At 39.1% G+C, this 24,025-nt stretch overlaps 1 protein-coding gene across 1 annotated transcript in view; it reads right to left on the bottom strand.

Annotated features, from left to right (window-relative positions):
* Positions 1-24,025, bottom strand: part of DCHS2 (dachsous cadherin-related 2) — a 61,895-nt gene that overhangs the window by 34,617 nt on the left and 3,253 nt on the right. The window contains exons 2-6 of the mRNA XM_031055180.1: positions 20,629-20,860; positions 7,400-7,636; positions 5,052-6,071; positions 3,507-3,682; positions 2,831-2,930 (exon numbers count right to left, since the gene is read on the bottom strand). Of these exons, the coding sequence (XP_030911040.1) occupies positions 2,831-2,930; positions 3,507-3,682; positions 5,052-6,071; positions 7,400-7,636; positions 20,629-20,860 (1,765 nt within the window). The remainder of the gene's footprint in view (positions 1-2,830; positions 2,931-3,506; positions 3,683-5,051; positions 6,072-7,399; positions 7,637-20,628; positions 20,861-24,025) is intronic.

The following is a 24,025-nucleotide window of genomic DNA, read 5'->3' as shown; positions in this document are numbered from 1 at the left end:
TCTGTGCTTTCAGAGATGATCAGAGAAATTGTAGTTTAGAACCAAAAAGAAAAAACCAGTGGTGCCCTCAGAAACACCAAGCAATGTGTTACTGTGAACTTTGGCTGGCTGAACATTCAGGCCTTACAGAAACTGTCATTTAGGCAAAATGGCCCAGAAAGCAGACAGAAAATAACACTAGAGATTTCTCAGAGATTAGTGACCTCAGCACACAGTCATAGTTAGCTACGTATTTTCACCTAATTTCCTGAACAACTGTTCCTTTCCTAGGCGTTAAAATACTTAGTGCCCTGACCATGTCCTTCTCCTTTGAGATGATGGAAAAGTTGTTCCCTTTAACATAAAGGAGGAAGGCAAGGCCATGGTTCCCAAAGAACCTGAACATGATCAGGGCTTGTGCAGAAATGTAGCCCTTTGCAAGTCTATAAATGCTCCCTACACACTGCTTGCAAGCCATTCTGGAGAACAAGGACTTCACAGACACATGGACAGCACTTCCCAATTTGTCCATGTTAGCAGTGTAACTAGGCTTTTCTTGGCACTTGTGTAGTCAAGGGCTAATGTTGCATTCACGTAATTGCTCCAAATATAACTGCAAAAGCCTCTGTCAATGCTAGACTTAACACACAAAGCAGTAGTTCCACATGCCCTATAAATACCAATTTCTGTTATAAATGCTATACTATATCCTATTGACAGTAATAAGCAGACCAGGCAAATCACTTTCCGACTGCCAGCATCACTAAGGAATAAACAGTACACACAACTGGGATTAAATCCCTCTGAATTAGTGATAGCACAGAAGTGGAAGTAGGGTCATGAGACCACCCACTTCCATGCATATACATTTTTAAAGGATGGTTTGCTTTGATTTTCTAGGAAGAGGAAGGGGCATTTTGAAGGAAACACTTCCCTGTGACCTAAAATTCATCTAGTGTGTAAACCTCATAGTTCTTTTACAGATTTGCCCTCATATATTTTGTTGGCATTTGTCATTAACATTCCTAATAGCTTAATATATTGCTCCTATCTTGAAATTTCTTTATGATCTCAAGAACATTAAAAATTACCCAGCAACATTTACAAGCTTCACAGCTGACACTGACACTTGCAGCTCTCCATCTTGTGGCAGCCTCATGACTGAAGAATAGAGCACTGGTCTGCATGGAGTTCTCCAACTAACCTGCTGTCTCTCTGTTTAACAAATATAGCTGTAAATCAGATCATGTTTCTTCTTCATATTTAAGTACCGAACAGTGTCCCAGAACAAGAAAGTACTATTTTAAATATAAACCAGGCAAAAACTTCACCAAGAAACAGAAGACCAGATGTTAAAGGCTGTGAGCCAACTAACAACAACAAAAATTAGTATCAGAGAAGCTCAGCTGTTTCTGGATTTGTTTATCAGGAAAACATCTAGTTCCAAGGCTGGGAGGGATTTTTAGTGGTTTTTTTGCATTTGAAATGGGGGGAGATGGGGGTGTGTTTGCTGCTGTTTTTATGTTTTTGTTCTTTCCAGAGACGGCTTTTGCAAGACTAGTCATATTTTGTGTTGCTAGTCATTTTTATAATTTGAACTCTTACTTATTCCCCTCTGGGGGCTCTACAGTGAAGCCAGTAAGAAAATCCAATGTGCTGTTTGAAGGAAGGGGATATAGTTAGATACATGAACAGGCAGAGACCCCTGAAAAACACTTACTGTATTGCCTGGCTATCACTCTTCAAACAAAGGGTTGCACATTAGTCGTTCCCTTTTTCAAAAGGGGGAACTTTTTTGTGCAAAATATTCTTACTCACTATGCAGAAGTCTAAGATACCATCCAATTCCCTCTGGAACAGGCAGTCATTTATATTCAAATTAAGGGAATTATGTTTTCTTGCTCTGATGAAACTGTAAGATCTATATGCAACTTACCATAGATTACAAATCCCAAGCTTAAAAAGTATTGATTACATAAAACTGGTAGAATAGAACAGAAACCAAACAAAAAAGCAATACTCCTGTTCCTGGGAACTCTTACTGTTTTGAAGCAATAGTGAACGAAAGCAGGAAGAAAAGACCTGTTTTTCTTCCTGGTTATCGATGGAGTTCTCACTTTTATGGAAGCATAGCAAGTGGTACGCAGCAAATACAGACATCACATCTATGTCTCCTACCAGTATTAATGCCCCAGTCCCACTCATGTTCTAACTTGGGACTGCTCTGTTATTAATTTCACTGCAAACAAAACTGGATCCTACCACTTACCCCAGAAGTGAACTATTACATGTAGGAATTATGGGGAAAACTAAAGAGAAGTGTTTTTAAGGGGCCACACTATGTCAGGTTAACACACTGACATTAAACAAAGGGTGAAACCTGAACTAAAACCCACAAACCTCATTGTTTGCCCAGATTATCTGCTGATCCCTCTGATCCCTGTCTCAGACTGTCACAAACTGTTATTTTAGCAGGAAAATTTTCAACTGGTCATGGGAAAAGGGAGTTAATTTTTCCTTTAAGATGTTAAACTGACTGAAATACTAAACTGTACAGTAAAAGATCATGGTCCTAGTCCTTTCTGAGAGCTGTTTGAACACTCTCTGGCCAGCGACAGAAGCAACCAAACCACATGAAAGATGGGACAGAGAGCAAAGGAAGGAAAGGCAGCTGCTTGCGCTTCATTAAATACTTCATAAGACACATGGTGGTGCTGATTCCTATTTACAAAGGCAGCTTTATTCTACCTGACACAAAATAAACATAAAATCTTGCATGATACATGGCTTTTCTAAAATGCTAGTTATTTTAATGTACCTTTTTGTATTAATTAACCCTTGAAATTCTTACCTGATTCTATTGAATATAATACAACACCGTTGTTTCCAGAATCGAAGTCTTTTGCAAAGATGGTGGCAACAAGTGTCCCTGATGGCTGCCCTTCCAAAACCTGTCACCAAGCAGTTCATAAATGATTTGAAATTATACGTGGATAAACCCATCTTAAAACAAATCCCTTGCCATAACACAAGAGTTTAGCTGCTGCACTACTTTCCATTTCAGTAATATTTAGTGTTCAATGAGCATTTCAGGAGATGGTTAAACAACAGAGTTCTAGCAATCCTCTGTCACAGTCTGCATAGAGCACTAACTCGAACATCTTTACTATGGTCAGAGGTCAGAAACCAAAAGGAATTCCAGCGCACACGTGAACAGAGTTAGTCTTGTGCAATTCTTCAGATCTGGCTGTGTGCAGCTCCCCAGTTCGGAAGGACCTGCAGTGAGCAGTGTGGCCACAGGGCGGTGCTGCACGGTGTCCCACCCCACCTGTTGGCACAGCGCCCCCTGTGGGAAGCACGGTGCCCCGCCCCACCTGTCGGCATAGCGCCCCTTTATGGGAAGGGCAGTGCAGTGCCCCCCCCCCCTGGCGGCGCAGCGTCCCCTGCGGGAAGCACTGCACGGTGCCCCGCCCCACCTGTTGGTGCAGTACCCCCTGCAGGAAGCGCAGTGCAGTGCCCCGCCCCACCTGTCGGCGCAGCGCCCCCTGCAGGAAGCGCGGCGCGTGGTCATTGCGGTCGTGCACGGCGATGTGCACGGTGGCTGTGGCGCTGCGCTGGGGCTGCCCCGCGTCCGTCGCCAGCACCCGCAGCTCGTGGTGTGCCTGCTCCTCGCGGTCCAGCGCCGCCCAGTTTATGATTTCGCCTGACAGCCAAAGAAAAGGGGGGAGAAATGGAGTTAGGCATTTATTGTGTGCTAGCACTCGGTGCATGCAATTATGCATTTAATTTAATGTGAAATAACAATACATGCCCTCTGATACACCTGATCACTGACATGAAAACCTCAGCTTTCCAAACCCCATCCTGCAGAAGCATTCTGTCAATCACAGTTTTGCATGTGTACTTTAGTGCCCTATTGACCTGTTTTACTGTACACTGGGTGCCCCAGAGCAAAGGTATAAAACAGTATGAACCAAAGTGCTGACCTTCCAAAGAAATCCATCTGGCCTTCACCACACTCCAGGACAGATAACACATGAGCATAGGGGTTTAAGTGCTGACAAGGAGCCTTTATTAATTATGTACATTAATCATAAGCCCTTATGTCTCCCACACATTCTGGTAAACCCAGCAAATAAATCTGACCAATATTCTCCCTGTCTGCTTAGCCATACCCAATATAGGCGGAGATTTGCGGTTGACCAAAGCTCATCACACAGGTAACCACATAGTTTTTTAAAACCTTCTTGGTTAACTCCTAGTAATCTGTTTGCCCATAAAGTTCCATAAATGTACTCAAAAGCTGCTTTTATTTAGGAATTTCATACAGAGAAATTCTGGGAAAGCCTATTCACTCCCCATGGGGACTGGACATCTGGAAATAGGAATTTTAAACAGCAGATCATTGCTTCCTACATGGAATTTTGCTAAACTGGATTATTTACGGTGCCTGTATCCCTTGAAGGATTCTCTTCCTTTAGGCTCTCCATGCTCTGATCTCTGGTGTTATACTGTGTAGACATAACCCCTATTACTTGAGGCATTTGGGATTCACTGCAGAGTACACCCTATGCTGTGAAAAATTTCTCTCAGCCAATTTGACTTCTTTGATGCCGTGTACAACATGAACTCAGTTTTGACATCAGTTACAGAAGCATTCACAAGTATTTTAAATCACTTTGTCTAACTTCATAAGTACCTTTATAGTTATGGCTGATTTGTACTTTTCAACTCTACTTGATCACAGGCAAAAATTTTTCTCACATGAACTATTGAAGCTATAACTTAAAACTTTTCCTTTTAATTTGTTTCAGCCAAACACCAAAACTTATGACCAAGTGACCTGAACAAAGTAATGAAAAAAAAAAATCCCAAGAGCTAGTTCATTCTTCATGAAAATATATTGGATTTATTTCATTCCCCAAATTGTGACACTCTAAGTTAAAATGTTCATATATCAACCCAAAAGATTCACAGCAATTTCTGGAAGCTTTATACTTTACTTCCGTACCCTTAGGGAAGGCTGCTTTCCAAAAGCAATATTAGGCAGATTACAAATCATAAAATGCTACCTGTGTTGGAATTCATCTTGAAATACTTTCCATCAGACAAGAGGAAATAGGAAAGCTGTCCATTTCTTCCCGAGTCTTTGTCAACAGCTGTAACCGTGCCAACCACACCACTGGGAATCAGATTTTCCTCAATTTCGAAGAAGTAGCTCTCACGCAAAAACATGGGAGAATGATCATTTTCATCCAGGACATTAACTGTTATAGAGGTACTTGCATTTTGCCTAAGGTTTTCGTCCTCAGACATGCTGACCAAGGCTCTAAAACTCAGCATCTGTGCGCATTCATAGTTCAAATGTTTCCGAAGATAAATCCAGCCAGTATCAGAGCTGATTCCAAACGCAACAGAATCAGTGCTAGGCTCTAAGGAATACATCAGGCTGGAGGTAATGCTGTGTGGATCAAGTGAGTGGGCTTGAACCTGAAGGATTTGGGCACCTGGAGAAGTAGCTTCACTGACTTCTACTTGATACACCAAGCTTTGGAAAACCAAAGTAGGGCCCATCTTCTGCTCTTCAATAACCACTGTCAACATCAACAAAGAAGTCAGAGGAGGACTTCCACAGTCTTTGGCTGCTATATGTAGAATATATTCCTGCTGCTTTTCCGCAAACACTGTCCTGGTAAGGTTTACCACTCCGAGACTTGGATCAATGCTAAATGCATCTGACTGCTTGCTTGCAATGCTGTATTTGACTGCCCCATTTAGGCCACTGTCTTTGTCTTCTGCATGAGCAATGTAGACAGCAGTGCCAGGAGGCTGGGTATGTGAGATGGTTACTTTATCAGATTTGGTAAGAAACACTGGAGGGTTGTCATTGATGTCTGTCACAGATATGTTGACTTGAGTGCTGCTGTAGATGGGGGAGTCACCCAGCTGTGACTGAACAGTGAGCACCACAACAGACTGAGCTTCGTGGTCAAGCTGTTTCTTGGTGCGGATAATGCCAAACTGGGGGTCGATAGAGAACTTCCCATGCGGATCACCGGAGCAAATTCTGTAAGAAACCACTTCTAGTGAATCTAGAAATGGAAACAACAACAAGAAGTGTAACCAAAAAAATGGAAGTGATAACATAAACATTGGCAAGAACATCTGGGGAGAATGCATGCTGTTAAATTCAATGGAATAAATGTAAGCTGCACAGATGTTTGACATTCTTGGGCTTTTTATGGTCCCTTCTTCCCATCCCTGGAGCCCCTTCAGTAAAATATGAATCTATACAGTTTGTTCACTTCTGCGGTCTTCGATTTTCATCACACTGGTATTATAAAACTCCACAGAGAAAAATCACATAATAGCCTCTTGTTTCTCCCTGATCTAAAATACAGAAAAAACATGCCTATAAATTAGTCTTGTGGGAGCAATTTCACTACACACAGGCATTCATTATAGCAAGGAATGAAACAGGTGGCAGTTCTCTGAAAAAAAATGTATTTTAATAAACTTACTGTTCATGGGTGACCATTGTTGTAACATTTATACATCAGATGCTAGCTTAAGAACAAGCTGTCTAAAGATTCAGGCTTTCTACCAAGGCCACACAGTGGGTGCTATCTCCACCCTGAGGACTGTTCTTCCCAAAAGAAGGAAATGGGAGGACCTGACTAATGAAGCTTGTATGAAACCTTGCCATCTACCACCTTACACTTACAGATGCATCATCAGGCTGTTATGTGGACTCACAGATCCCACTGCTCTGCATAGGAACCAAATATGTATGGCTCTCTGGACAGGGTTCTTTATGACCAAGGACTGTCAGGAGCTAATCCATTTCCATTTACAAATGATAACAAAACCAGATGGATTAAATATATTTTCCAAAGGTCCTGCAAACATTCATCTGGACTTCTCCACTTAACTTGAGACAATGTGGGGTTTTGTTTGGTCGGTTGGTTCTGGTTTGGTTTTTTGAGGGGTGGCCAGAAGCACTTCTTGCAGATCCTCTGAAACTTCTGAATACTCTCTGATTTTAAGTATTGCTCTGAGATATGCCTTGCATGGTTAATGCTTTAACTTGAGCCAGACTGTCACACTTACTTAAACTTTCACAGCATGCTTCCTATCTCCTCATTTACAATTGCAGAAATCCATCAGGAAGAAAATGGAGGCCATTGCCAATCTCCATGTACCACCAAGGAGAGTACCAAAAATCTCCAACTGTTCTAAAGAGCATCCTGATAAACCAGCCATTACACCAGCTGCTGTAAATACCAAAGGTAAATTCTATTTAATGCTTGACAGACTGAATGAATAACAGAGAGGTTCACGGGAAAAAAAAATCAACAGCTATTTCCAGTTAATGGTCACAACGAAAATACAACATAATCTCTGACTAAGAATTACTTACTTGGAGGCTCTCTGGCCTTTACAGTGCCAATCACACTGTCTTCAGGTGCATCTTCTGGAACAGAAAAGCTATACCGGGATCTCTCAAATATGGCAGGGACCAAAACAGTCTGAAGGATGTTTACTTTGACAGCTGCATTGCTGGCAGAGGGAAGGCCACCCCCATCCCGTGCAGAAACAGTCAGGAAGAGTGCAGAATGTGCCAGGTGGCCAAGAGCTGAGGTCAGGTAAATAATTCCTGAGAGTACACAGAAATAAAATAGCACTTAAGAGAGATGTAAGATAAAATTCAGCAGGCTGTCAAAAGAGTTTCAACATGTATCGCTACTCTAAGAGAAGGTCAGACCATGTGGAAAAAAATCAGCACTCCCAATTCAATTTTTGAGAGCCAAGTTCTTTTCAAACTATGTGATCTTTACCATTCACCAAGCCACTGAAAGACAGCAAGTTCTGTTTAAAAACAGAATTCTAATTTAGAAACATTTTAGAAAATCTAATTTTAGATTTAGTTAAATCTTTAACAATGCTAAATTTTACTACTACTACTAGTCGATACCAATTTGGAAATGCATCAGGGTGGAAAACAAGTACTGTTTCAGAAGATTAATTTATCTCTACAAATGGTAAAGTTAATGTTATTTCAAACAGGCTGTAGAAACATTTTGTCTAAGTAACTCATTAAATAAAATATACACACAAAAGGAGTCAAAGCTCCAAAATATACTTCTTAGGAGTAGGGATCTCTGTGGAAAGTATCTGGAAAGAAATCACCTGCAGTCTGATCACAAGTTTCTGTCAAAATACCCCTTAATAGTGAATTCTAAGGTCCACTGAATTTGCAAGCTGCTAACAATTACATTTTATATGAACTTTATGAAGTAATTATTTGAAAAGAAAATACAATGTTCAGTCCCAAAATATAGCGCTTTGGAAGTACATTCCTCAGGATAATCCATTTGTGAAGTAAAATTTTCAACATGAAAATGAAGATGAAAGGTGACCAAATGCAGGAAAATTTTTCTTAGCAATGAGTATGTTTAACTAAATACACACTAAATGCTAGAATCACAGTGTGTTAAGTAGTAAAATTGCAGTAAACTCAAGTAACTCAACTAACAGGGACAACCTTTTACATACCTATAGATATTTTTTAAGAAATCACCTAGCTTTTCGTAGAAGCTGGTGAAGACACAGAACCTCTGGCAGTTCAGTAAAACCAAACCTTTAAACTTTGGGCTACCTTTATAATCTCCTGGCTGTCAAGACAAGTTTAGTAGGGATGATGTCTGCCATTCAAGTTGGACACTTAGTGGTTAGACAGGGTAAAACTAGAGTTAGCTCAAAGTGCCTTAGGAGAATCAATGGATGATTCATTGAGAATATATCTTCTCAGAATTTAGGGTGAACTTTCTACAATCCATTTTTAAGCAGAGTAATGGAAAATAAATAAAATTCTTATAAATATTCAAATGTGCATGCAGTATACTTTCCAAATATACTGCTAGGACACTATAAAAACTGTGTCTTGACATGCTTAAAATGAAGTAAAAGGGTCTTCAGGACCATGGGAAAACACTTTTCACTAACAAAAAGGGAAGTTTATTCCAGTGTGACAAATCACACTAAAAGCTCAACAGTGATACATACAGATAGATTCAGGATTCAGTACTGATTCAGCTTCTTTGCTAACAACTGATGCAATTCTAAGAAACAACCTTATTTTGGCTTTTAAAATTTTTTTTTCTTCTGATGGTTGAGTTTTATGATTACTTCAGCAGCTCAACAAAGTAGTCCTTCAAGGACATAAACTTTTGGTATTTCCTGAGGTAATCTGAGCAATTATAGCTTGAAGGAAAAATGGGTTTAACTATTTTTCTCCAAAGGATAAACATATACACATGGATTTTTAACATAATTTCTGTCCAATTAATTTAAACCAATCAAATGGACTATATGTTACTAATGTTCCAACTAGATATTTTCTATTGACAAGGATATAAATATGTCCTTCTGATTTTAGATACTTCAAGAGGAATGTGGGAACTAGAAAACTTCTACAGAAAATGATCAAACTGAAAATCTCACTCTCAAAGCAGTAACTAAAAACTTCAGAACATCCTTTATGAAAGGGTGGAGCAAACAGAGCTCCACTCCAGGAGCTCTGAAGACCTGTTGAACAGAAATATTTCAGAACCAAAGCTCCTTCTCTGCTGACCTAGACACATTGCAGCATGCTCCATGCCAGTTCAGTCACAGAAAGCAAAAAGAAAATTAATAAAAGACTTTGTTTTCCTTCATTCTTTTGCTGTGCATAGGGAAAAAGGGGAACAGGCAAGTACATCTTGCCAACTCAGCTCCCTTTTGCAGGACCAGGGACACCATAAGAACAAGGGCAGAATCCAAGTAAAAAGTATGTATTTTCCATATGGTTCCCTCCAACCTCAAAAACTGTAGTATGCAGAAATTTAATAACCCATTTTGACTTTTAACTATGTGCATTCTTTTTATTTCAGCATTTGTAGGACGGGGCATTAGCTTTGCATCTGGTGATACATAATCTATAGAGACATTTGAGATAGCTCAGCCATATGTTAGTGAACATGCCTCATTGGGCTCTATTATGGCACCACATGATGGGAAAGAAGCTGTGGAAGAAAGCAGCGTTTGGGATTTCGCTTTCTGTATGATTAGGTAAAACAGCAGACTGTGACTGAAATGGACAGTCAGGACCACTTGGGCCAAAAGCAGCTGCCAGCACACCTGAGAGCAGGCTGGCTGGGTGCATTCCATCTGCTGCAGCATGGTGCAGGAGGTGCCTGAGTACTGCACTGCAAAGGCAGAAACATGGAGGAAAGTTCAAGGAGCAGGAACTGTCAAAATCACAGGTTCAGTGTGCAAAACTCAACAGAGGCATGTCTCACTAAGTAACCACCTGAATATAAACCATGGTTTTCCTTTCTTCCTCATTTTGTAATTACAATTGGAGTTTATTATTGTTATTGCCACAATCATTTGCAGCTTGCAATTCAAGGCTTCAGAGAACTTAAAAGACAATCAGGTTGCTTTAGTACAGAATATGTTCTTCCATTATGAAAAACAGTTTCTATAAACATTGACAATGAAAAGGGAATAATGAGACAGGTCCTCTGCAAGGAATGTTTTACCAAAGCTCCCAACGGGGGACCACAAAGAGTGGGTCAACTTCAAGAAAAGGGACATATTTCTTGCAGCTTGACTCACCATATAAATGAATATCTGCTGCCTTTAAAAACATTTAATTTCCATTTTTCAAATTAATATTTATATCACTGCAGTGCTTTGAAGATTTTATCCCTGGTTAATTCCTTATTCTGCATGAGAGAGAGCTGGAATCAATTCTGCTTCACAGGTGAACAATCCTGTAATTACGCACTGGAAGAAGCATTAACAGCCAGCCTCATTCACACCTTGGCAATCTCATTTTTTTTTACTAGATCCATATGGGCATAACTGATTGCAGATCCCACCCCTTATAAATCAAAAGCATGACATACAGAGTGCCTGCTGCCTGGATATCATCTGGATACAGATTTCAGGCAGAACCTGCAATTCTGGATGCATGTCATCAACTGCCACTGCAGGTTGTGGTCTGGGAACAGCTCTGCTGCAAGGCAGGTCAGCACAGCCATGCTGGAATTCACAGATGTTTTGCTGCAGAACAATGTGTACTCAGGGGCTAGCAGAAATCATTACCATGGTTTGGAGCACTGAATGTATGGGGAGAACTAGAACTATTGAAGGCAAAATCATGACTGCCAGCTCTTTCACCTGCTTCATACTTCCTCACTCACTGTACATGGTAGGGCAGGAACTTCCAAGAAGTCTTGCTCTTCACTTTGTGCCTATTTGCCCAGAAAGTGCAAATGCACTAATGAAGGATAGGACTCTCTCCCCTGTCCTCTAGCAATGGCAAAATTTCTCATGGGATTTTGTTGTTCTTATTTTTGTAGAGGTGCACCCTATTCCATGAGGGGGTTAACTGCTGTTTCTCAACATTTGAAGGCAGGAGACTGGAATCCATATGTAGTGATTTTTTAAAATACATGTTTTTATGATATTCATGACCCTGTGTTCAGTCCTAATCTTACTACAGCATCCAGCACCAAAGTAAGCTCACTCACCGAAAGAATTTTTGAATGGGAAAATTTCATACTGGTAAACCCAACAGGATTTCCACACACATCTCCATCTGAGTACTTTGAAAATCTGCTTTGCACAGGGTTCTCCCATAAGCAGAACAAAAATCAGCCCTACATTTGTAGGCATTTGTAGGTAAACCAAACGTTTTCCACATTTGGTCAAGTGCTGCAAAGACAAAAATCAGGATGCACTAACTTCAGCAACAAAGTCTGGATTGCATAGGTATGCATACTTAAATAGCTCCTAATATTATATAATTGTTCATGAAATAAACAAACAACTTTAGAACATGGCAAGAGGAATCAAATCAACAGTTGCCGGCGGTTTTACCTAAGCCCTTGAAACCAAACACCCTAACAAACTTTAAATGATGGCACTATTTCTTCAGCAAATAACCTAGGATGAGCCAGCTGTCATTGTCTGACACAGCTCAGACAACAAGCAGATGGTCAAAAGGTCCAAATGGTTCCTCACCCCAGTTCACCTTCAAAGCTGGCCACCGCACCTGCTGTTCACTACTGTGCAGGTCAGAGCTGACCCACTGATCTGCCCAGAGCACCCACCCTAACTCAGCAGCTTCCCAGTACAGGGGTGCCTGCACAACTTTGCTTTTTATATGTCAGAAAAAAAATTCAGTATGAGCACAGACAGGGTGATCTTCCAGAAGATCAATGCAGTTAGGAGGTGTGCATTTTTCATTAACATTAAAATTAGCATTTTTTAAGGAAGAATGATAGTGTTTCTCCTTGACATTTCTATTTAAATTTGTCCAACTCATTGCCTATGCTGTCATCTTGGCATTGCATACAGGTTCCAGCTTTAGCATTTCACCTGTACTTAAAATGCACCTTTTTTAGTGAAGATGCATTCTTGATGGTAACCATAGAAACACTGCCAAATACACTGAACAGCTGGTTTAATAACGGCCAGGGGAAGGAAGGAATTAAACTGTCATTTACAATCTACCTACTGTAATACACATAGCTTCACCTCACATGAAAAGTCTTTAAAAAGCTTACTTTTAATGGCACAAATGCTGGTTTGCATTTCAGCAAAGAAGAGGGCTTCTACAGTTTGAAAATATTCAGTGTTTGAATGTTTTTGTAGTAAATGACTGATTGAACCCATATCAATCTTCTAGCTACATTTGTACTTTACAGGTCTCATACCCTTGGACTGCAGATGCTTTCAACACTGGCCCCACTGTAGCAAATTCTTGTGCTCAATTCATAGTTTTCTTCTTAGAAAGAGAAATAGCTATAAAAGAACTTAGTGTCTACAACCAATATGATATAAACACACTGTGTTTAATCACAAGAATTTGCTTAGTATGTGAAAGTCTGGTCATGGAGTCTGCACATAACAAACTAGTACCTGGATCTATAAACTAACATAAGCAGTTTTAACACTGCAGCTCCCCCAGAAGCATGACACTACTATTTCAAATACTACAGGTTACAGAGAGTTTTAGTGAGCTAAGAAGTATTCATCAACACATAAAATACAAATTTCTAATTACAGCAGTTCCGTTAGTCACAAACAGAATACCCACCTGAGCATCAGCCTCTAATATCAAGCAAAAGAAGGCATGAGTTTAGTACTAGAATGGTTTTGTATCATCTAGGCTGTTTTCTTTTACACAAGTGCTTTTTAAACAAAGTCTTGTAATTTGGGATGCAAAATTTTATGTCCCTAGAGACTACAGTTTGCCAGTTTAGAAGATCAGGTGCCTCCTAACTCTATTTTGTTTTATTACATATTTAAATAATTATTCCCTAAAAAACCCACAAACAAACAAGCAACACCACAAAAACCCCTTCTGAAAATTCTACTTTTTCAGTAGAACAGATAACTGAAGAGATACAATTCACTGTTACAAGGAGATTTCCTTTGTTTCTGCCCTGGTTTATTTCCTTTAATCTGACCTAATAGTAACTCAAAGGTTGTTTGCTGTTTAATTGTGTACAAAGTGAACACTCTCACACAAGCATGAGTCCATCCAGAAATGAAAGCTTACACCAGTAAGCAGGCAGGACTTTGGCCTGGTGAATTGCTGCATTTTCAAAGACAAAGGCAGAGACCTTCCCCCACAATCTGCACAGCTCCAGCCCTGCCACACCTTCTCAACAGGTCACCTTTCCTTGCTTAGCTTATCAAAGCTTTTCAAAAATGTCTATTTAATCAATGACCTTTTCAGTCAAGGACCTTTTCAATCAAGCTGCCAGCCTCTAGATCCAAAAATAGCTCAGTGCACAACCTGGTAACACAACTCGACTGCCATGGTAACCAGGGATAGTATTTCTTTGAAGGTACTGAAGAAAAAGATAACAGGACAGACACAGAATGAAGCCTGCTATAAGCTAAAAAAGCTGTATTTGCTGTTCTTATATTAAGAGCATTACAAAACATTCCAGATGCTGCCGTTCATTTACATGGACTGATTTTCTGCTGCACACACTTCCCTGCCACATTCATTCTAACATGGTACCACAGCTATCTCCTCCCTTGTTGTGACCTGCCACTTTGTTCTTCTCTTTATGTTAACTAAGAACACAAAGCACAGTAAATATATCTTGTGCTCTGAGACCCATGCAGTCTCTAGCAAAGAAAAGGGTTGCTTGTCTGAATTTCACTGTATAATTATCACACTATTCACCGTCTCTAAAATGGGAGGTTTGGGCATAACTTTTTCCTTTTCACCATTTTTTAAAAAATCAATCCACATCATCTGTGCAATGACATGGAAGTTCACTCTTTGCCTCTTCTGGTGGGTTCTTATGTTCTGAGGTTTGGCATTGGCTTAACTAGGACATAGGAGTATGGGCTAGAGTATTTTTGTTAATATTTTGCATTCTTTCATGCACAAATAATCTCACATACACTCCACTATTGCACTGTTGAGTTTATGGCACATAGCTTGTAGGACTATTTCTCTTTGTAGATGGTTGATTCTATTGGATTTTATACATAAAAGAAAAGAACAGATACATTAGCAGTATAGATGTTTTTTCATGCTGTTCTGCTACACAACTTTCTTTCAGGGCCAAAATCTGCACCCTTACACTTACTACAGCAAGTTTTGTGTGTTTCTAGGGCAACATACTATTTTCTGCATTCTTTATGGTAAATTTCTCATCAGGTAAAATCTCAGTGAAGGTAAATGCCCACAATAACTCAGCTGAGACCACTAATTTTTCCTGTTTGATTTAACTCAAACAAAATTCTTCAAAGGTGAAAACTTACTGTGCCAAACCAACGCCTCAGACATATTCCGCTGATTTGCAGCATTCCAAATACACTATCAATATCATATGACAGATCAGAAAGACAGTAATTGAAGAAACTGCAGTTTAAAAAAAGAAGTGGCCTCAAAATGTTCCAAAATAAAGCACTCCTAATTTTAAATGTTATTTATGTGAAGCTTTTCATATGTTTAGCAAATGTACTATATGCTGTAGGAAAATGCCAAAAGTAGTTTAAAAATAAAGTATTTTTTTCCTACAATACCATATGAAAACATCATCAATCATCACAAATATGGGCCTTGTTTGCTTTAGAAAGGGTGCATCCCCATTTTACTTTGATGCCTAATACGATCTGCTATATATTAAGCAATGTATAATACACAGAGTTAAGCAAAATTTTGGGGGTTTTTCCCCCCATAAAAATAAATATTGGTATTTCAATATCACTTTTCAACCTGTATTGCAATAAAAATAAAGCAATTAAAATTTCTGAAGATGCAGCTGTTAAAAAACAGTTCTATTTTTTAATAAAACTAAAATTTTCAGCATCCTTAACTGGAATGAATCTATTCTGAACCAAATCAAAGTTTATTTTAAGTTATTTTGCCATTAAATTGCATTTACATATGTGCAATTCCATAGTGCAGTAATTAAAGTAGTACAGCACTAAAATACACACTGCCATAAGAAATATATACCAGTGAGGCACTGTTCTGTACAAGCTCTACACAGCTCCTCTTCTTGTATCCATTACTAGGCACTGTTAAAGTGACAAGATGCTGGAATTGAATTTGGCTTTTGGATGAGGTACTTCTTACATCCTTAAATTTGTATGATCTTTAGGTCTATTCATCCATTTATTCTTTGCCAACAGATTAAGCTCCTAGACTGTTCTAAATCATTTACAGGACATTTTAGTCACATGATGCCCTTATCTAAAAAGGAATCAGAGTGCGTCTTAAAGGGAGAGTCCTAAAGTCAAAATTTCCACAAAAGAATGTTCATTTTGCAGGAGCTATACTTCCGTGCTGAATTATTTTTTTATGCTATGTTTTTATGTTTTTAAATGTTCAATTACTAACCAGCTCTCACAATAAGGCTTGTCTGTTCTCCTCAAAATGTGTTTTTTGGTGTAAATAAGTAACAAAGTATTGTAACAAAAGGGTGATCCAAGTATCTTCAAGTCAATGGAGAGATCTCCAAGTATCTCAGCGTACTGTGTTTATGTGGCAAGGGTTTGGCCATGTGGGGGCTACAGGACTACAGGAGTGGCTTCTGTGGTGCAGACCATGGTGAGGCAGCTATCCCACTGCAGCCTATGGAGGTCCACAGGGGAGCAGAGATCCACCCTCAGCCCATGGAAGACCCCTGCTGGAGCAGATGGATGCCCAAAGCTGGTTGTGACCCCATGGGAAGCTCATACTGGTGCAGGTTTGCTGGCAGGACTTGTGACCCCACAGGAAACCCACACTGGATCATTCTGTTCCTGAAGGACTGAACCCTGATGAAATGTCCTGTGCCGGAGCAGAAGAAGAGTGTGAGGAGGAAGGAGCAGCAGAGAACCTGTGATGAACTGCACAGTTCCCATTCCCCATCCTCCTGCACTGCTGGGGCCAGAGGACATAGAGAAAATTGGCAGTGAAGTTAAGTGCAGGAAAAGGGAGGGATGAGGGGTAATGTCTTTTATGATGTAGTTTTTATTTCTCATTACCCTCCTCTGATTTGATTGGCAATAAATTAAAGTCATTTCCTCAAATTGAGTCTCTTTTGCCAGTGACAGTAATTGCTGAGAGATTTCTCCCTGCACTTCTCTTGACCCACAAGCCTTTTGTCATCATTTTCTTCCCCTGCACAACTGAGGAGGGAAGTAATAGAGTGACTTTGGTGGGCACCTGGCATCCAGCCCAGGTCTATCAGCCATATTGACAGACACGTTCTTAATAAAATGCACAAAAGGAAGGTCATAGCCTTTGTTCTAGGCATCTAATTTAGGTAGGAATCACAGAAACACGAGCCTAAATATCTTATAGAATTGAAAGAAACAGAAGCTAAATTAAATGCTTACACTGCTGTAACGTACAACGAGTGAATGATACTTGCTCTACACGGTTTTCATGCTAGGTTTAAATAACAAATACATTCATATGAAGACAAACCATGGCTGCTGCCTTTTGCTTAGCCTCCATGGAAGTTTTCTCTGCACACAGGGACTAGGCAAGGGGATTTGTTTTAAGACTATGAACAGACTATTTACCTGAAGACTGACACACGAAGTCACACTGGTCCAGAATAATTTTCAAGGACTACAATTTCATTGGTTTGAAATAACTTCTCTGAACCAGAATGATGGTGATGATGATAACCATCTTTTTACCAATCTCTCAAAAAGGGCATCACGAAGATCAATGGCAAAATTAATTACATGCCCTTGGGTGAAGGTAAGTATTAATGCTGTTATTGTAATGCAAGTTTACTATTTCAGTTGTTAATCCTAAAGTCTTAAAGTCAAGCACTGCATAGGTTTTCTGCCACACTTATGATTGCATTCTGTGACTTACATTTTTAATTACCAGCTCAGCCATAACTATAAATACACTGTCTTTCAGATAGCTTGTTAGGTAACAATGGGAAAATAAACAAACATAGCTCAAACAGTTTCTTAGCCAGAAGAGCTCTTCAACTTGCCCTGTTCTAATCAATTCACCAGTACTGTTCATAGATCATGCATGGATCAGATATCTACAAAAGGCAACATAATGAAGCCAAGATGTTGTTTACACCAACACTAGAAACAAACGATAGCAAGAGTCACGAACCAGCAGAGGAGCTGGTTTACAGTTTCCTAACCATACATTTTTCTAGTTATACAGTTCTTAAAGTGGTTTTTCTTGTGGAAAGTCTATCATCAACCAAATGAAAAACATTTCAACTTTTTCAAAAATGGAAACATAATAAATGTTATTTATGAGGACAAGAGCATATCACAAACAACAAATGCAGTGTCTAAAAGCTAAAATAGCAAACAAATATAACTAATAAAATCTTGTTTAGAATTGAAAAAGAATTCAGTGGAATGTCTGTCTGGTCAATGAAAGCATGTTCCTTCCCACTCCCACTGAATTTATCTATTTACAACATCCACATGTCCCAGTACTGAAAACAAAAGATGGAGCCCCTTCAATGAGCCTGGATGTGCCTCAACCTCCTAATATCTACGTATCAAGAGCAGTATTGTTATTTTCTATAAAGTGAGGAGTTGACCAACTGGTAGGATATTTTGAACATAGCTCATAGAAAAACTAAGAGCTTTAACAAACAAGGGCCAGAAGCAAGACGCAGTAATGAAGAATTCAGGTTTCAGTTGTTATTTTACTGTTTTATCCATTTATCTTCCAAAAATTCAAAAGTCAATTTTTAGTGAGTATTCTAGGAGCAGCACTCAGCAAACATCCCTGAAGAAAATTACAGTGAGAAATTTTCCTGCCAAGAAAAGGAGAAGATGCAAAAAAAAAAAGGAAAATTACATACATCATGAACAATAGTATCATCTTGCATATTATTTTAATGTATCATAGCAAATGTGCCACTAATTATTCTAAATCTCATAATACTGAAAATATCTCTGTCCACATAAAATATTAAGGGCTGTAATGAACATAGTAAGTCAAAATTACTAATGCGCTGATTTTCATTTCTCCTTTCTAAATTCTCTATCAGCAAGAAAAAAAAAATTAAAAAATAAAACTTATCAGGCAGCCAAATCCACAGAATTCTCCAACACCATCATTGTCCTTCTGTTCAGGTCCTCTAATAATGAGAAGAGCAGATGAAGCAGAATATGCCATACATACATAAATTGGAAAAAATGCAGAACACAACAGAAACAGACTGCACATCCATAAGGTCAGAAAAACAGAGACCAAACTGTAATATCATCTCATTTCGCTTTTTTGTTTGAGCACCCATCTCCTGGGGAATGCCTATTCCTTCACATATTTGTCTGTTGCCCTCTGTCCACAAAATGCTGCCCAGCTAACTAGATGAAGTCCCTCACATAACTTTCAGAGAGGCACAGCCAAACTAGGACACACATATATCAGAGCATATGAAGACACATAGCACAGCGTGTCTGGAAATGAACACTGGAAATTGTCTCTGTTGTAACAAGCAGTAAGGAGGAAGAGCTCAAAATCTCTGTGCCCTAACAGTGAACCACTTGTTTCATCTCTCTCTGGACAGGTTTTCGAGCTCAAAGATTGCAGAACTTCTGTGTGATATATTGGCAATTTTAATGTTTCGGGGGGTTTTTTGGGGGCTTTTTTTTTGTTTAAAATGGTTTTTTTTTTCCTTATAGTTTAAAAATAATTCACCTCACCAGTGACTGAACATAAGCCCTATTTTCAATAGATATGGAAGATTATAAATGGAAAAAATGTATTCAGAAAAAAAAAGCCCAGAGCATTAATATTAATAAGTTAAAATTAGACACAGTCTGACCTTGTGAATTACCCAGGAGATCTGATTAAGTGCAATCAGATTCCAAGCACTATAATGCTGGGAATAGTGTCTGACCTAAGAGCTTTTCTCATCATGAAATGTCAGCAATAATGACCTCAAGCAACTTCACCCTGAATTTGGTCTGCCTTTGATAAAATACCATGATAGATCCATGAGGTAATAGTAACTTACAAGCTTATAGAGTCTTCATCATTAAGCATGACATTTTTCCTATACAAAGTGCCAAACTGGAAAGAGAGGCCAATAGGTCACAATCCAAGGAAGAAACCTTTCAAAGGGCTTTCTTTCAGCAGAGGGTTGCTGCAAAGCCAGTGCTGCTAATGTGATCCACAGGGGCTCTCTTCAACAAGCCTGATGGGACAGTTTTAAAATGACCAGTTAAATGCCTGTGGAGATCCAGCTCCCTAATTATTGACTGACCTACGTATTTTTGACATCAGTTATGCCCCTGAGAACCTGACTTGACAGGTAGTTAAAAGTCCACAGTTAAATAAATTCTGAAATAGCCAAGACAAGCAGCCTAACTTCCTAAGAAGATTAGTTTCTTCTGCTCATCAGAATGGTTTGGGAATTGTGTAAAAACAGACATCTATTAGAAAGAATAGAACACTGCAAGATTTTAAATGCCAAAGACCTAATATATACACACATGTATTAGAGCCTAAAAAGATCTTAAACATATAAAATAATATGTGCCATGACCATCTGTTGATCAGGATACATTCACATGCAAGGGCTGGCCCTCAAGAAAAATGGCAATTTCAGTTTAGCCCATCACTTATTGAAAAGCACAGTTAGAAAGCTAAACATTGAGTCAAACAGGGAGGCAAATATGCCTTGTAAGACTGAGCAGAATGAGGATTTAGCACAGTACAGAGGAAGATTAGAACAGAAAAAAAAATGAAAGGAGGAACATCATGAAGGGTGTTTTATTGCTCTTCAAGAGTAAGCCGTAAGAATTTAAGAAATGCAGATATTTTTGTAAAAAAGCAATACTTTATTATTTCTTACAAAGATCTATAGATTTAGGGCTGAAAATAATGGATAAGTGGCATGCTGCTTGTCCTTCATTGGGCTGGCATGTACTATGTTTTCCATTTTTCGGCTTATTCCAGTGAATGCAAAGGTTTCACATTAAACCTAAATCCTCCATCTACCTCTAGAATTATTTTCCATCAGAATCTAAATTTCACCCGTGTGACATGACTCCAAATACAAAAAGCATAATCAAGGAGAATGTATATATTGTATAATTATAACCTTTCTGAATCATAGACACATACACTACCTGTGGATGAATCCACTGTGAAAAAAGAAGAAAATTCTCCTGGGACCAGTTCATATGTGACAATGCCAAATATTCCTGAATCTCTGTCGGTGGCAGCAACATTGATGATTTCTGTTCCTGGCTGTGTGTGACTGCTGATACTTGTCACATAGGTGTCTTGTTCAAAAACAGGCTGATTGTCATTAATATCTTCTATCTCGATGCGAACAAAAGCTTGGGCACTCAGACCACCCTGTTGGATAAATAAGAAAAAAAAGAACAAAAATCAAGATAACTTTTAAAATAGGATGGTACACAGCTGGCTTCAGTCCATCATTAGGAAATGGAGCATGCTGCAACAATATTGATCAATGAAAATGTCCATTAAAAGCAAATTACAGTATCTGCAATACCCCAAAACACTGCACAGAAGTAAACTATGTGCTCAGCACAGCACCAAGGGCTGATGGAGTGCATAAAGAAATTCAGCTTCTCTACAACAGCGAGGCCTGAACACAAAGTCAGTTTTGTTAATGTTAATGAGCAACACACATAAAAAACTTTGCTAGTCTAACCTCACATGCTTCTGCTGACATCTCCAAAAATCCACTTATTCCTTCACAGATAAAAGTCAGGGCTTTATGGTCCAGGAAGACATGTCCCTCAGGTGACTGTGGTGCTCCAGTAAAGCAGAAATAACTTCTCTCTATGAGACTTTCAGATGTAAAAGCATGACCATCATAATAGTGAACATGAGGATTTTTCAACCAGGGACACAAACTAAAAGCAGGACAGCCAAAAGCTGACTTGTCAAGCTGCTGTCTACAATACCTATGCTCAATTTTCTGACAGATGCCCTACAAAAGCCCACTAAAATATCACATGGGACCACATTTAGCCTTGCTCTGGAGTGAAACTGGAGAAGAAAGGAGCGACTACAAGCTGGCTTATCACACCATGCTACAGAAAAATACTGTTTTGCTATGACAAAGCACTGAATTTTCTGACAATCTGCAAAAAAACCCAATTCTCTGGGTACTGAAGTATAGACCCCACAGGCACCTGAGTGAAACTAGTGGCAATTTACTCTCAGAGGACTCCCTCCAGGAGTTTGGAGGGGTTCATTTTTCCAAGACTATTTTGTAGCCACAGGAAGTACAAGCATTTTTAAAAGAAAGCAGGTCCACTGTGGCAGTGATAACAGTGAATTCTAGGGCACTCGCATGCTCAGAGGCATGAGGCAGCACAGCACGTACAGTGTGCATGTGCTTTATGTGGTACATTAAAATACAGATGGAGGAAGAATCCTGAGCTCTTCAAAGTCCACTGAGCATGCTGTGCTTGTAGCAGTCACTTTGAGAAACTGCTGACACAGATCAGATATTCATGCACACACATAAACAATGCTGAGCTAGTGCAAACTTCATTTTGCCGTCACAGTAGCCGTGATACACTAAAAACCACACCAATCCAAAACCAACTATGCTGCATAATTCTGCGATCCAATTGTTCACATCAATTATTTTTAAACCTGACCTTCATTAAACTATCCAAGGATTCAGACTGGATATTATTCCTTTAGACTTAGCCTGCCATATAACAATCTCCCACAAAACTATTTTTGAGTGTTTGCTTAGCGTGTCCATAGGTTCAGACTTATTTTTGGAAAAAACCAAACATTACCAGCATTTACCTTCACATTTTCATAGTGATTTTTTGCTTTATCCTGGCTTTTTTTTTTTCTTCTGTGTTGTAAATGTTACTTCTATTGGGTGAAGTGACATTCCCATAAAGGCTCAAGTAAGTGGAAAATTAAGATGATCTTATGCGTCATGTGTCTGTATTTCACCCACAAACAGGGAGATCTATCCCACATCTGCCTGATGTGCTTCTGAAGAAAATAAGGCATGGCATGCTTCCAGGGCTCATGCTGCTGCACAGGCAGCCAGCAGCCAGGACTCTTGCCTGGAGACCAGGACTCTAAAGGACAGTAATCGGCCTACAAATTACTGGGACTGCCATGAAACCCCATGCCAATATGGAGAAATGGAGATGGCAGTGAGCCCAATGCCAACACCCCCACTTCAGGGCAAGCCCCTTCTATGGTATCTTGATTTCCATGATAAGGAAATCCCTGCACAGGAGCTAAAAAGGGAAGGCAGGGGAAGGGGAGGGAATGTGCTCTACTCACTGTCAGAATATGCTCTGTGTGTCCATGGCTTTCAGTACTTTAGAACAGAAATCAAAAGTATTTTTAAGAGAAGAGGACTAGGGAAGAAGTGAGGTCAAGAATAAAAAGTATCTTGAAAAAAAAATGGTTGGAAGAGCATGAAACCAAGCTCATAAGAGTTTGTGTTAAGCTGCTTCTTTCAAGCTTCATTATTGCTAAACATACATGAAAAATCCCCAAACTCCATTCTTCAGCCAATTTGTATTTGTGTTACAGAGTTAGGTAAAGACTGAAAAGTCTTTTGAAATTGATTAAGTATATAGGGAAACCTATTCTCTATGTAAATTCACCATCGTATTTTATGATGGACACAGAACCTTCTTTTCCTGAAGAAGCAGTGTATACCTTCATATGCCAAGAATGATATTTACTTAATAACTTAATGATATTAACTGGTTGTGGCCCAATTCTTGCTCTGACAACTGAAAAACGTATCATTCCAATTGAGAAGGAACTAAAGCTCCTTCTACTTCTAATGATGTGGATATAATTCATCTACTCAGAAGCAAGCAAAACATTTATCTTCCAAAACATGAAGGCTGACTTATATAAGATCTATTGCTGACAGAAAATTACATTTGTCAAAACATGTTAACAGGAGCAGAAAGCTACAGCTGTTCATTTTAAAATCCCTTATCTCAAATGTTCAAGTATTTTTAACTACTGTTGTACTCTCTGGTGCAACAGTCACAATTACAATGACTTTGCTGTCAGAGTCCTGAGGGTTGTGTCCCTCATGGAAGAAAAAGGGGACATAAACTACCATCAAGTCCAAACAGCAATTAATGTTTTCATTACTTCAAAAGGATCAAATCTGTGTGAATAGCTAAAACTATTAGTAGACCTCTTTATCATTCTTAAAAAATATATATTATTCTTGGGGAAACTCTTTTGTCTTAATAAGTAGAAATTATGCTATTTTGAGCAGCTGTATTTCTTTATTTTGGTGCTGTAAAATGCTTAAAACTCTATCAAGATTTTCATCACAGCCTCCAAAGTTTTTGTCAGTGAACCATGCTGCCAAATTTTTGTTCCAAACTGAACCGTTAGATACAGAATCTCTGACACAGAGGCTTTTTTTTTCAAACCTAAAGGATATGTCATCTTGAAGTAATGCTGTCAAAGTGGAGAGATGTCTCCAATTATTTCAAAAGCCTTAAGTTCTTCAGAAGCTTTGCCTGTGAGTGT

The sequence above is a fragment of the Geospiza fortis genome, unplaced genomic scaffold (genome assembly GCF_000277835.1).
Source record: "Geospiza fortis unplaced genomic scaffold, GeoFor_1.0 scaffold40, whole genome shotgun sequence".
Taxonomy (NCBI): domain Eukaryota; kingdom Metazoa; phylum Chordata; class Aves; order Passeriformes; family Thraupidae; genus Geospiza; species Geospiza fortis.
The sequence above is the reverse complement of the archived record's forward strand: the minus strand, read 5'-3'. Positions and strand labels throughout refer to the sequence as shown.